This window comes from Cherax quadricarinatus, chromosome 49 (genome assembly GCF_038502225.1).
Source record: "Cherax quadricarinatus isolate ZL_2023a chromosome 49, ASM3850222v1, whole genome shotgun sequence".
Lineage (NCBI taxonomy): Eukaryota > Metazoa > Arthropoda > Malacostraca > Decapoda > Parastacidae > Cherax > Cherax quadricarinatus.
The window spans coordinates 31,130,409-31,145,547 of NC_091340.1; the positions used below are offsets into that span (position 1 = coordinate 31,130,409).

The window sequence follows — 15,139 nt, forward strand, 5'->3', positions numbered from 1 at the left end:
ACGTGAATCAAGAACCCTCAGAAATATGAAAACACTTCTTGAATAGGTGCCAGTAAGAAGGCAAAGAGGTGCCTTAGGCGCTACTCACCTCCCATGGCTCTCTTCTCGTTCCTCTTGCGACGGTAGCAGACCACTGCCACGAAGACCGAGAGTGCCACGAAGCCAGCGGCACCCACAGCACCGATGAACCACGTCTCCCTCAACACTGCCATCAGTGGGGATGGCACCCTGCGGGCCTCGTCAGAGCCCACAGTGGCCAAGGGGTCCTGAAGCCACGTGTGGCCCCCGCTAGAGGGTCCCTCACCAGCTCTGGCAACACAACGAGAGAGGAAATTATAAGAGACACTGAATACAGCATTTTACTATCTACATACCCACTAAGTGAAGGTTAAGAATGAAAGTGAATGTTCAGACGAGCAACATGTTAAAACATGTATAACTCTCATTAAAATTACTAAAAACACATCTCGTCCTCCAAGAGCTTTATATAGTTTGATAAAGTTCCTAGAGAGCGAAACATCTCTGTCATAAATGCATCATTAACTGTTTTCCTATTCTATTCAGGTGGTTGAAAAGACACAGGATAGTGTGTGTGGTTGGTCCACAGCATAGTCTAGCTGATACACAAGATATTGTGACTAGGCCACAGGATAGTCTAGCTGATCCACAGGGTAGTGTGACTAGGCCACAGGATAGCCTAGCTGGTCCACAGGATACACACACTATTTTTAACTAAACCACTGTATTACTCAATAAACAGGATAGTGAAGCATAGTATAGAACACAGTAGAGGGATTACTCACTTAGTGTGGGCAGCCACCGTAGCGGTAAACAGTACACCGTAGGTGAGGTTGTGAAGGGTGAGGCTGTGGAGGTTCCCTTCCACCGTGAGGTTGGAATGAGGCTGCGTCTTGTTACTGAAGAGCCGGATAGAGTAGCGGATGATCCGGCCGTTGGTATGGGCTCTGGCTGGTGGTAGCCAGGACAGTACCACACTCGTTCTGTTAAGTACCAGGGACTCCACTCCTGACGGTGGCGCTGACGGTACTGGAGGGAGATACGAGGTATCTAGTGGTTATGAAGGTATATATATACACTGGAAGATATATGTATCTCTGTGTATATACACTGGGAGGTAAGTCTCTCTGTATATATTCTGGTAGGCTTATGTCTCAGTGTGTGTGTATATACGGTGAGACGTTAATGTCTCAGTGTATATATACTGAGAGGTGTATGTCTCTCAGTGCATATATACCGTGAGGTCTATGTTTCTAAACATACTCAGAAAGGTGTATGTCTCAGTGTATATACACTGAGACATACACCTCAGTGTATATACACTGAGGTGTATGTCTCTCAGTGTATATACACTGAGAGACACACCTATTAGGTATTAGGTATTTGAGTATTCTTGACTCTTGGTGCACAGGTGACATGCAGCCTTAATGATCATCGTGTAGTAGATAGATTTGAAACCTAAAAAACCAACCATCGTGTAATAACACTTGAAACCTAATTAACCAAACTTCACGCACTGTGTCACCATGTATCTTTATGTATCATTGTAACTATAGTTGTGTCACTAGGTATCACTATACATCACATTACATCGTGTGTTACTTATGTCATTATGTATCAATATGTATCAACATGTCGCAGTATGTATCGTTATGTATAACAATATGTCACTATGTATCACTTCATATCACCAGGTATCACTCATATATCACTATGTGTCAATATCACTATCACCAAGTATCACTGTCAGTCACTATGTATCACCATACATCACTCTCACTATGTATTACCATGTATTATGAATCACCAGGCATCACTGTCACTATGTATCACCATGTATTATGCATCAGGCATCAATGTCACTATGTATCACAATCACCATGTGCCACTATGTATCACTACATTACCATGTGTCACTGCGTATCACTATGTACCACTGTATTACCATGTGCCAATATGTATCACCATGTGTCAATATGTATCACCATGTGTCAATATGTATCACCATGTGTCACTATGTATCACTGTATTACAATGTGTCACTATGTATACCCATGTATCACTGTATTACCAAGTGTCACTATGTATCACTGTATTACTATATGTCACTATGCATCACTGTATTACCATATGTCACTATGTATCATTATACATTATTGTGTCACTTGGATCACGATATATCAATATGTATCGCCATACATTACTGTGTTACTTGCATCACCATGTGTCCCTATGTATCAAAATACATCACTATGTATCACCACGCATCAATGTCACTATGCATCGCCGTACATCACAATGTACCAATCTGTATCACCATGTATCACTATGTATCCTCAAATCATTAAATATCATGTATCACTATGTATACTCCAGGTATCTCAAAAGTAACCTGCAATTCTGGCAGTAAAAACGGTGAACCAAGTCATTGTGGTTGTATATAAGACGCCGGATACACAGACCAACAGGTGGACACTGGGGACAAGTGGGAATAAAGTCACTTGATAAAGCCCAGGGTTGGGCGAAACGTGCTGGCAGTGGCTTCACTTCCACAACTTCCCAAAAGTTTAAAAGTCAACTGTCGAAAATTGAGCACCGCCTGTATAGTCTTCCAATAATCTCCCCAGCATACACAAGTGTCAGGGAACCAAGACTGTTCAACTGCCTCCCAGCATATATAAGAGGAATTACCAATAGACCCCTGGCTGTCTTCAAGACCCCTGGTTGTCTTCAAGACCCCTGGTTGTCTTCAAGACCCCTGGCTGTCTTTAAGACCCCTGGCTGTCTTTAAGACCCATGGCTGTCTTCAAGACCCCTGGCTGTCTTTAAGACCCCTGGCTGTCTTCAAGACCCCTGGCTGTCTTCAAGGCCCCTGGCTGTCTTCAAGACCCCTGGCTGTCTTCAAGACCCATGGCTGTCTTCAAGACCCTTGACACTCTTCAAGGAGCTGGACAGACACCTTAAGTCAGTACCTGACTAGCCGGGCTGTAGTTCCTACGTTGGATTGTAAGCGGCCAGCAGAAACAGCCTGTAGATGAATGGTTCAGAGAACCGACATGTTGATAAATTAGACACGTGTGCAACTCTTGGGTATCTTTACTGAGGAAACGTTTCGCCACACAGTGGCTTCATCAGTCCATACAAAGGAGAATCTTGAAGAACAGGAGGAGAATGAGGTAATCAGTCCCTCAACCTTGAGTCGATGTGGTCAGTCCATCAATCTTGAATAGAATACGGCATACGTGCGGAGAAGGAGCTTATAAACCTCAAAATGGTATACAATACCGACAGGTTGGTAGGTAAGACACATAGGCAACAGTTAGGCAACTTTATTCCGAAACGTTTCGCCTACACAGTAGGCTTCTTCAGTCAAATACAGAAAGTAGGCAGGAACAGTAGAGAAGACGATGTAATCAGTCTATCACCCTTAAAGTCGTAGAATTTGAGGTTGTCAGTCCCTCGGCCTGGAGAAGTTCAGTTCCATAGTCAGGAACTATCTGAAGATCAAGCGACAGTGCGGAGACTTAAATACTGTCGGAAGGAGAGGTGCAGAGTAGTAGTAGTAGTGAGAATGTAACCACTGAAAGGTCAGGTCCCTCTCAGATCCAACAATTCTCACTTGAAAAGTTTGTCCAAGGTGTTTTCTGTATCAAGATGCTATGTGTTGCAGTGTCTGACAAGATGAACATCAAAATGGTATACAATACCTACCAACCTGTCGGTATTGTATACCATTTTGATGTTCATCTTGTCAGACACTGCAACACATAGCATCTTGATACAGAAAACACCTTGGACAAACTTTTCAAGTGAGAATTGTTGGATCTGAGAGGGACCTGACCTTTCAGTGGTTACATTCTCACTACTACTACTACTCTGCACCTCTCCTTCCGACAGTATTTAAGTCTCCGCACTGTCGCTTGATCTTCAGATAGTTCCTGACTATGGAACTGAACTTCTCCAGGCCGAGGGACTGACAACCTCAAATTCTACGACTTTAAGGGTGATGGACTGATTACATCGTCTTCTCTACTGTTCCTGCCTACTTTCTGTATTCGACTGAAGAAGCCTACTGTGTAGGCGAAACGTTTCGGAATAAAGTTGCCTAACTGTTGCCTATGTGTCTTACCTACCAACCAGCTTATAAACCGTTGGCAGGAGAGGTGCAGCAGACATAGGTCGTGTCACATTTGTTCAATGTGGAAGTAGGTCGTGCCCATGAATTAGGCAAGCGAAGAATTCCCATCGACTCAAGGTTGAGGGACTGATTACCTCATTCTCCTCCTGTTCTTCAAGATTCTCCTTTGTATGGACTGATGAAGCCACTGTGTGGCGAAACGTTTCCTCAGTAAAGATACCCAAGAGTTGCACACGTGTCTAATTTATCAGAAACAGCCTGGTTGCTCAGACCCTAATCCACCACGAGGCCTCGTCATGGACCAGGCCGCGGGGGCGTTGACCCCCAGAGTATTCTCCAGGTATACTCCGGGTAGGTAGACAAAAGTACACTAAAGGCACACTATAAGTCTATATTACAAAGGTACACTTCAAGTGAATATTACAGAGGTACACTACAAAGGTACGCTACAGAGGATGATTACAAAGACACACTACAAAGGTACGCTACAAAGATGCATTACAAAACACTACAAATGTACATTACAAAGGTACACTACAAATGTATGCTACAGATGTTCATTACAAAGGTACACTACAAAGGTACGATTAAAAACACTGCGAAGGTACACTACAAAGGTACAATACAAAGGTACATTAAAAAACACTACAAAGGTACACAAGAAAGCTAAATTACAAAAGTACACTACAGAGGTACATTACAAAGGTACTGACCATCTTCCTTGGTAGTAGCGATCCTGGAGTTGGACGGGTGACCGTGGATGTTTTTATGGTACGGTACGATGAAGAATTCGTACTGTGTGTACTTCTCCAGGTCGGTGAGGGTGTAGGCATCTGTCCCGGTGCCGACTCGGACCACCGTCTCCATGCGGAAGTGGTGGGTGCCGGAAGTGAGGTCCCGGTACCGGATGTAGAAGCCGTCCATGTAATCCGCGAACTCCTGTACCTGTGAGAGTGCGTGAGTGTGTGAGAGTGAGTGTGAGAGTGTGAGTGTGAGAGAGTGAGTGTCTGTTAGTGTGAGTGTGAGAGAGTGAGTGTGTGAGTGTGAGAGAATGAGTGTGAGAGAGTGAGTGTCTGTGAGTGTAATTGTGAGAGAGTGAGTGTGAGAGTGTGAGAGAGTGAGTGTGAGAGAGTGAGTGTCAGAGAGTGAGTGTGAGAGTGAGTGTGAGAGAGTGAGTGTGAGTGTGAGAAAGTGTGAGTGTGAGAGTGTGAGTGTGAGAGAGTGTGAGTGTGAGAGAGTGTGTGAGAGACTGTGAGTGTGTGTGAGAGTGCGAGAGAGAGTGAGTGTGAGTGTGAGAGTGAGTGCGAGAGAAAGTGAGAGTGAGAGAGTGTGAGGGTGAGAAAGTGTGAGTGTGAGAGTGAGAGTGTGAGTGTGAGAGAGTGAGTTTGAGTGTGTGAGAGAGTGAGTGTGAGTGTGAGACAGTGAGTGAGAGTGTGAGAGTGTGAGTGTGAGTGTGAGAGAGTGAGTGTGAGAGAGTGTGAGTGTGAGAGAATAAGAGAGTGAGAGTGTGAGATTGAGTGGGAGTGTGGGTGAGAGAGATTGTGAGTGTGAGAGAGCGTGAGTGTTAGAGAGTGAGCGTGAGTGTGAGAGAGTGAGTGTGAGAGTGTGTGAGATAGTGAGTGTGAGAGTGTGAGTGTGAGAGAGTGAGAGAGTGAGAGTGTGAGAGAGTGTGAGAGCGTGAGTGTGAGAGAGTGTGTGAGAGAGTGTGAGTGTGAGAGAGTGTGAGTGTGAGTGTGAGAGAGTGAGAGTGTGAGAGAGTGAATGTGAGAGTGTGAGAGAGTGTGAGTGTGAGAGTGTGTGAGTGAGTGTGAAAGTGTGAGTATGAGAGAGTCAGTGTGAGTGTGAGAGTGTGAGAGTGAGTGTGTGAGAGAGTGAGTGAGTGTGAGAGTGTGAGAGAGTGAGAGTGTGAGAATGTGAAAGAGTGCGAGTGTGAGAGAGTAAAAGTGTGAGTGTGAGAGAGTATGAAAGTGAGACAGTGTGAGTGTGAGAGAGTGTGAGTGCGAGTGTGAGAGAGAGTGTGTGTGTGTGAGAGAGTGAGTTTGAGTATGAGAGAGTAAGAGTATGAGTGTGAGTGTGAGAGAGTAAGAGTGTGAGAGAGTGTGAGTGTGAGAGTGTGAGAGAGTGTGAGTGCGAGTGTGAGAGAGTGAGTGTAAGTGTGAGAGCGAGTGTGAATGTGAGGGAGGAAGAGTGTTAGAGAGTGTGAGTGTGAGTGTGTGTGAGTGTGAGAGAGTGAGTGAGAGTGTGAGAGTGTGAAAGAGTGAGAATGAGAGTGTGAGAGAGTGTGTGTGTGAGAGTGTGAGAGGGTGAGAGAATGAGTGTGTGTGAGGGAGTGTGTGTGTGAGAGAGTATGTGTGAGATAGTGAGTGTGTGAGAGAGTGAGAGAGCATAAAGGAAGTGTATGCATCAATCAACAATGGGGGGGAGGGGGGGTTGCAAAGGACGTGTAGGTACAAGAGTTGTTGCACTCTCTGTAATCTGGGGAATGCATGTTCTGGTCGGCTTTAAACTTTTAGTGCTGATGTGTTTTCCTCTTCGTGTTTGTAGAAGGAAGTTTTAATTTCTCAGTTTTATTAATCAAACTGATTTGTGGGAAATTAATGGAGACTCTCTCTTCTCTGGCTTAAGTAAGTCACGGTGTTGGACTTTACTGGGTTATTCTGGCTTAAATAAGTCACGGTGTTGGACTTTACTGGGTTATTCTGGCTTAAATAAGCCACGGTGTTGGACTTTACTAGGTTATTCTGGCTTAAATAAGCTACGGTGTTGGACTTTTCTGGATTATTCTGGCTTAAATAAGTCACGATGTTGGACTTTACTGGGTTAATATGGCTTAAATAAGCCACGGTGTTGGACTTTACTGGGTTAATGTGGCTTAAATAAGCCACGGTGTTGGACTTTACTGGGTTAATATGGCTTAAATAAGCCACGGTGTTGGACTTTACTGGGTTATTCTGGCTTAAATAAGTCACGGTGTTGGACTTTACTGGTTTATTAAGGCTTAAATAAGTCACGGTGTTGGACTTTACTGGGTTATTCTGGCCTAAATAAGTCACGGTGTTGGACTTTACTGGGTTATTCTGGCTTAAATAAGCCACGGTGCTAAACTTCACTGGGTTATTCTGGCTTAAATAAGATACGGTGTTGGACTTTACTGGGTTATTCTGGCTTAAATAAGTCACGGTGTTGGACTTTACTGGGTTATTAAGGCTTAAATAAGATACGGTGTTGGACTGTACTGGGTTATTCTGGCTTAAATAAGTCACGATGTTGGACTTTACTGGGTTATTCTGGCTTAAATAAGTCACGGTGTTGGACTGTACTGGGTTATTCTGGCTTAAATAAGTCACGGTGTTGGGCTTTACTGGGTTATTCTGGCTTAAATAAGTTACTGGGTTATTCTGGTTTAAATAAGTTACTGAGTAATTCTGGCTTAAATAAGTTACTGGGTTATTCTGGTTTAAATAAGTTACTGAGTAATTCTGGCTTAAATAAGTTACTGAGTAATTCTGGTTTAAATAAGTTACTGAGTAATTCTGGCTTAAATAAGTTACTGGGTTATTCTGGTTTATATAAGTTACTGAGTAATTCTGGCTTAAATAAGTTACTGGGTTATTCTGGTTTTAATAAGTTACTGAGTAATTCTGGCTTAAATAAGTTACTGGGTTATTCTGGTTTAAATAAGTTACTGAGTAATTCTGGCTTAAATAAGTTACTGAGTAATTCTGGCTTAAATAAGTTACTGGGTTATTCTGGTTTAAACAAGTCACTGGTTTATTCTGGCTTAAATAAGTTAATGGGTTATACTGCCTTAAATCACAGTTTGACTTACTGGGTTAAACAAGTCACTGGTTTATTCTGGTTTAAATAAGTCAGTGTTTAACTTCACTGGGTTATTCTAAGTTAAATCAATATAATGTTTTTTTTATGTGTCTACAACACCTTTGTGGTCTCAAGACCACTGTAATGGTCTCAAAGCTTAAATATAATTCACTTAATTACTTTTCTTAGTTCATTACTCAATGACTTAAAAAAACACTGGTCAGTTTTTCTTAGAGAAGAGAGTGGGCTGGTACTGACCTGTGGTGGGTTGGTACTGACCTGTGGTGGGTTGGTACTGACCTGTGGTGGGTTGGTACTGACCTGTGGTGGGTTGGTACTGAACTGTGGTGGGTTGGTACTGAACTGTGGTGGGTTGGTACTGAACTGTGGTGGATTGGTACTGACCTGTGGTGGGTTGGTACTGACCTGTGGTGGGTTGGTACTGACCTGTGGTGGGTTGGTACTGACCTGTGGTGGGTTGGTACTGACCTGTGGTGGGTTGGTACTGACCTGTGGTGGGTTGGTACTGACCTGTGGTGGGTTGGTACTGAACTGTGGTGGGTTGGTACTGAACTGTGGTGGGTTGGTACTGAACTGTGGTGGATTGGTACTGACCTGTGGTGGGTTGGTACTGACCTGTGGTGGGTTGGTACTGATATGTGGTGGGTTGGTACTGACCTGTGGTGGGTTGGTACTGACCTGTGGTGGGTTGGTACTGAACTGTGGTGGGTTGGTACTGAACTGTGGTGGGTTGGTACTGAACTGTGGTGGATTGGTACTGACCTGTGGTGGGTTGGTACTGACCTGTGGTGGGTTGGTACTGATATGTGGTGGGTTGGTACTGACCTGTGGTGGGTTGGTACTGGCCTGTGGTGGGTTGGTACTGGTATTTGGTGGGTTGGTACTGACCTGTGATGGGTTGGTACCGACCTGTGGTGGGTTGATACTTACCTGTGGTGGGTTGGTACTGGCCTGAGGTGGGTTGGTACTGACCTGTGGTGGGTTGGTAATATGTGGTGGGTTAGTACTGACCTGTGGTGGGTTGGTACTGACCTGTGGTGGGTTGGTACTGATATGTGGTGGGTTGGTACTGACCTGTGGTGGGTTGGTACTGACCTGTGGTGGGCTGGTACTGACCTGTGGTGGGTTGGTACTGGCCTGTGGTGGGTTGGTACTGATATGTGTTGGGCTGGTACTGACCTGTGGTGAGTTGGTACTGACCTGTGGTAGGTTGGTACTTACCTGAGGTGGGTTGGTACTGACCTGTGGTGGGTTGGTACTGACCTGTGGTGGGTTGGTACTGACCTGTGGTGGGTTGGTACTGACCTGTGGTAGGTTGGTACTGACCTGAGGTGGGTTGGTACTGACCTGTGGTGGGTTGGTAATATGTGGTGGGTTAGTACTGACCTGTGGTGGGTTGGTAATATGTGGTGGGTTGGTACTGGCCTGTGGTGGGTTTGTAATATGTGGTGGGTTGGTACTGACCTGTGGTGGGTTGGTACTGACCTGTGGTGGGTTGGTACTGACCCATGGTGGGTTGGTACTGACCTGTGGTGGGTTGGTACTGACCTGTGGTGGGTTGGTACTGATCTGTGGTGGGTTGGTACTGACCAGTGGTGGGTTGGTACTGACCCATGGTGGGTTGGTACTGACCTGTGGTGGGTTGGTACTGACCTGTGATGGGTTGGTACTGACCTGTGGTGGGTTGGTACTGACCTGTGGTGGGTTGGTACTGGCCTATGGTGGGTTGGTACTGACCCATGGTGGGTTGGTACTGACATGTGGTGGGTTGGTAGTGACCTGTGGTGGGTTGGTACTGACCCATGGTGGGTTGGCACTGACCTGTGGTGGGTTGGTACTGACCTGTGGTGGGTTGGTACTGACCTGTGGTGGGTTGATACTGACCTGTGGTGGGTTGGTACTGACCTGTGGTGGGTTAGTACTGACCTGTGGTGGGTTAGTACTGACCTGTGGTGGGTTGGTACTGACCTGTGGTGGGTTGGTACTGGCCTATGGTGGGTTGGTACTGACCCATGGTGGGTTGGCACTGACCTGTGGTGAGTTGGTAGTGACCTGTGGTGGGTTGGTACTGACGCATGGTGGGTTGGCACTGACCTGTGGTGGGTTGGTACTGACCTGTGGTGGGTTGGTACTGACCTGTGGTGGGTTGGTACTGACCTGTGGTGGATTGGTACTGACCTATGGTGGGTTGGTACTGACCTGTGGTGGGTTGGTACTGACCTGTGGTGGGTTGGTACTGACCTGTGGTGGGTTGGTACTGACCTGTGGTGGGTTGGTACTGACCTGTGGTGAGTTGGTACTGACCTGTGGTGGGTTGGTACTGACCTGTGGTGGGTTGGTACTGACCTGTGGTGGGTTGGTACTGACCTGTGGTGGGTTGGTACTGACCTGTGGTGGGTTGGTACTGACCTGTAGGCATCCCACTTTCTTTATTCACCAAAGAAATTTGAAAAATTAAAATATTGCTTGTCACTGGGATCATTTCTAATTTCTGTATGTTCTAATATGCCATTTTTACTGAAGAAATCTGGAGATTAGTTTCCATGTGATGACCTGTGAATGCCTCCTCTGATCCACACTACTTCAAGTGGATCAGGAGACTGCGGTTATGCAATGTGGTAATACCTGTCTTGAATGTTGCAGCAACTGATATACATCTGGTATATGTAATGTGTAGTTATGTATGTGGCATGAGGAACCTTCTATTGAGGGGTTTTTACCCACTTGTTTTAATTGGCTAGCACCATGAAGGCAGCGTGACCTCCTTACCTGTCTCAGTGCACTTGTTACCATTATTAGATCACACTCTTTTGGCATGATGATTTTGAATGGATGAGTAACCAAACGAGCCTGTCCCATGGCCGAGTTCCAGGAGTAGAGAAACTCTCCTAACTCATCAAAGGTATATCAGTGAAGAAACATTTCTGTTACGTTTCACTCGTGTCAATGTTTTAGAAGCTTCTCTGTGGATGTGCTGCTGTCACTGCTGTCACTGCTGTCACCCCGAGCTGTGTCTTCACACCTCAGTGCTCTTCGCGGGTTTTGTACATCTCTGGTGGTGAGTCAGAGTACTGGTGTTCTTGTGACCCGCACAGTAACACCAGTACACAATATGGGATACAGGAAATGTGGGTGTGACACAGGAAATGTGGGTGTGACACAGGAAATGTGGGTGTGACACAGGAAATGTGGGTGAGATACAGGAAATGTGGGAAGGATAAAGGAAATGAGAGAGGGATACAGGAAATGTCGGTAGGATACAGGAAGTGTGGGTAGGATACAGGAAGTGTGGGTAGGATACAGGAAGTGTGGGTAGGATACAGGAAGTGTGGGTAGGATACAGGAAGTGTGGGTGGCTGACAAAAATTGTGAGCAGATGACAGGAATGTGTCAACCGTATGGGAAACGTAGGCGGCTGACAGTAAGAAGCATGGACGGCTGACAGTAAGAAGCATAGGCGGCTGACAGTAAGAAGTATGGGCGGCTGACAGTAAGAAGCATGGACGGCTGACAGTAAGAAGCATAGGCGGCTGACAGTAAGAAGTATGGGCGGCTGACAGTAAGAAGCATGGGCGGCTGACAGTAAGAAGCATGGGCGGCTGACAGTAAGAAGCATGGACGGCTGACAGTAAGAAGCATAGGCGGCTGAGAGTAAGAAGCATGGGCGGCTGACAGTAAGAAGCATGGACGGCTGACAGTAAGAAGCATAGGCGGCTGACAGTAAGAAGTATGGGCGGCTGACAGTAAGAAGCATGGACGGCTGACAGTAAGAAGCATAGGCGGCTGACAGTAAGAAGTATGGGCGGCTGACAGTAAGAAGCATGGGCGGCTGACAGTAAGAAGCATGGGCGGCTGACAGTAAGAAGCATGGGCGGCTGACAGTAAGAAGCATGAGCGGCTGACAGTAAGAAGCATGGGCGGCTGACAGTAAGAAGCATGGGCGGCTGACAGTAAGAAGCATGAGCGGCTGACAGTAAGAAGCATGGGCGGCTGACAGTAAAAAGCATGGGCGGCTGAGAGTAAGAAGCATGGGCGGCTGACAGTAAGAAGCATGGGCGGCTGACAGTAAGAATCATGGGCGACTGAGAGTAAGAAACATGGGCGGCTGACAGTGAAAAGTATGGGCGGCTGACAGTAAGAAGCATGGGCGGCTGACAGTAAGAAGCATGGGCGGCTGACAGTAAGAAGCATGGGCGGCTGACAGCAAGAAACATGGGCGGCTGACAGTAAGAAGCATGGGCGGCTGAGTGTCAGAAGCATGGGCGGCTGAGAGTAAGAAGAATGGGCGGCTGACAGTAAGAAGCATGGGTGGCTGACATTAAGAAGCATGGGCAGCTGACAGTAAGAAGCATGGGCGGCTGACAGTAAGAAGCATGGGCGGCTGAGAGTAAGAAGCATGGGCGGCTGTCAGTAAGAAGCATGGGCGGCTGACAGTAAGAAGCATGGGCGGCTGACAAGAAGCATGGGTGGTTGACAGTAAGAAGCATGGGCGGCTGACAGTAAGAAGCATGGGCGGCTGACAGTAAGAAGCATGGGCGGGTGACAGTTAGAACCATGGGCGGCTGAGAGTAAGAAGCATGGGTGGCTGACAGTAAGAAGCATGGGCGGCTGACAGTAAGAAGCATGAGCGGATGACAGTAAGAAGCATGGGCGGCTGACAGTAAGAAGCATGGGCGGCTGACAGTAAGAAGCATTGGCGGCTGACAGTAAGAAGCATGGGCGGCTGACAGTAAGAAGCATGGGCGGCTGACAGTAAGAAGCATGAGCGGATGACAGTAAGAAGCATGGGCGGCTGACAGTAAGAAGCATTGGCGGGTGACAGTAAGAAGCATGGGCGGCTGACAGTAAGAAGCATTGGCGGCTGACAGTAAGAAGCATGGGCGGCTGACAGTAAGAAGCATGAGCGGGTGACAGTAAGAAGCATGGGCGGCTGACAGTAAGGAGCATGAGCGGATGACAGTAAGAAGCATGGGCGGCTGACAGTAAGAAGCATGGGCGGCTGACAGTAAGAAGCATTGGCGGCTGACAGTAAGAAGCATGAGCGGATGACAGTAAGAAGCATGGGCGGCTGACAGTATAAAGCATGGGCGGCTGACAGTAAGAAGCATTGGCGGCTGACAGTAAGAAGCATGAGCGGATGACAGTAAGAAGCATGGGCGGCTGACAGTAAGAAGCATTGGCGGGTGACAGTAAGAAGCATGGGCGGGTGACAGTAAGAAGCATGGGCGGGTGACAGTAAGAAGCATGGGCGGCTAACAATAAGGAGCATGGGTGGCTGACAGTAAGAATCGTGGGTGGCTGACAATAAGAAGCGTGGGTGGCTGACAGTAAGAAGCATGAGCAACTGACAGTAAGAAGTGTGGGCGGCTGACAGTAAAAAGTGTGGGCGGCTGACAGTAAGAAGCGTGGGCGGCTGACAGTAAGAAGCATGAGCAACTGACAGTAAGGAGTGTGGGCGGCTGACAGTAAGAAGTGTGGGCGGCTGACAGTAAGAAGTGTGGGCGGCTGACAGTGAGAAGTGTGGGCGGCTGACAGTAAGAAGTGTGGGCGGCTGACAGTAAGAAGTGTGGGCGGCTGACAGTAAGAAGAGTGGGCGGCAGCTTACCTTCCAGGTGAGCCTTATAGCGGTAGAGGAGACGGGCGTGGGCGGCAGCAGGGTGACCAGTGGGTGGCTCAGCACTGCTCGTACCTGTGGGTCATCATCATCGTGGGCGGTGCCGCCCTCTCCCGCCCGCCTGCCACCCGTCACCAAAGGACCAGACACGGCTGACGCTGCTGACACTCCATGCATATTCATGGCTCTGTAAAGCGAAGTTGACGAGTCTTAACTCCCCCCCAGGGCTCTTGATCCGAGGAACAGTAGGAGGAAGATTGCACCACTTCCTCGGATCAGGAGCCCTAATGACACCAGTAATAATCTAGTAATATTTATGTCAATATTATTATTATTATTATTATTATTATTATTATTATTATTATTATCATTAGTGTTATTAAGCTTGTAAAACAATCTTTGTGGAACCTAACTAGGTGAGGCAGCACCTAACAGGTGACTACTAGGGACCAGGTGAAACACCAGGGTCGCAGCAGCAGCAGCAGCAGCAGCAGCAGCAGCAGCAGCAGCAGCAGCAGCAGCAGCAGCAGCAGCAGCAGCAGCAGCAGCAGCAGCAGCAGGCAGCAGCAGCAGCAGCAGCAGCAGCAGCAGCAGCAGCAGCAGCAGCAGCAGCAGCAGCAGCAGCAGCAGCAGCAGCAGCAGCAGCAGCAGCAGCAGCAGCAGCAGCAGCAGCAGCAGCAGCAGCAGCAGCAGCAGCAGCAGCAGCAGGCAGCAGCAGCAGCAGCAGCAGCAGCAGCAGCAGCAGCAGCAGCAGCAGCAGCAGCAGCAGCAGCAGCAGCAGCAGCAGCAGCAGCAGCAGCAGCAGCAGCAGCAGCAGCAGCAGCAGCAGCAGCAGCAGCAGCAGCAGCAGCAGCAGCAGCAGCAGACAGCAGCAGCAGCAGCAGGCAGCAGCAGCAGCAGCATCAGCAGCAGGCAGCAGCAGCAGCAGCAGCAGCAGCAGCAGCAGCAGGCAGCAGCAGCAGCAGCAGCAGCAGCAGCTGCGGCAGCAGCAGCAGCAGCAGCAGCAGCAGCAGCAGGCAGCAGCAGCAGCAGCAGCAGCAGCAGCAGCAGCAGCAGCAGGCAGCAGCAGCAGCAGCAGCAGCAGCAGCAGCAGCAGCAGGCAGCAGCAGCAGCAGCAGCAGCAGCAGCAGCAGCAGCAGCAGCAGCAGCAGCAGCAGGCAGCAGCAGCAGCAGCAGCAGCAGCAGCAGGCAGCAGCAGCAGCAGCAGCATAAGCAGCAGCAGCAGAAGCAGCAGCAGCAGCAGGCAGCAGCAGCAGCAGCAGCAGCAGCAGCAGCAGCAGCAGACAGCAGCAGCAGCAGCAGGCAGCAGCAGCAGCAGCAGCAGCAGCAGCAGCAGCAGCAGCAGCAGCAGCAGCAGGCAGCAGCAGCAGCAGCAGCAGCAGCAGCAGCAGCAGCAGCAGCAGCAGCAGCAGCAGCAGCAGCAGCAGCAGCAGCAGCAGCAGCAGCAGCAGCAGGCAGCAGCAGCAGCAGCAGCAGCAGGCAGCAGCAGCAGCAGCAGCAGCAGCAGCAGCAGCAGCAGCAGCAGCAGC

The 15,139-nt window shown here is 48.4% G+C and overlaps 1 protein-coding gene across 1 annotated transcript in view; it reads right to left on the reverse strand.

Moving 5' to 3' along the window:
• Window positions 1–15,139, reverse strand: part of LOC128697097 (roundabout homolog 2) — a 124,234-nt gene that overhangs the window by 13,896 nt on the left and 95,199 nt on the right. The window contains exons 10-13 of the mRNA XM_070095090.1: window positions 13,602–13,797; window positions 4,870–5,101; window positions 804–1,047; window positions 89–309 (exon numbers count right to left, since the gene is read on the reverse strand). Of these exons, the coding sequence (XP_069951191.1) occupies window positions 89–309; window positions 804–1,047; window positions 4,870–5,101; window positions 13,602–13,797 (893 nt within the window). The remainder of the gene's footprint in view (window positions 1–88; window positions 310–803; window positions 1,048–4,869; window positions 5,102–13,601; window positions 13,798–15,139) is intronic.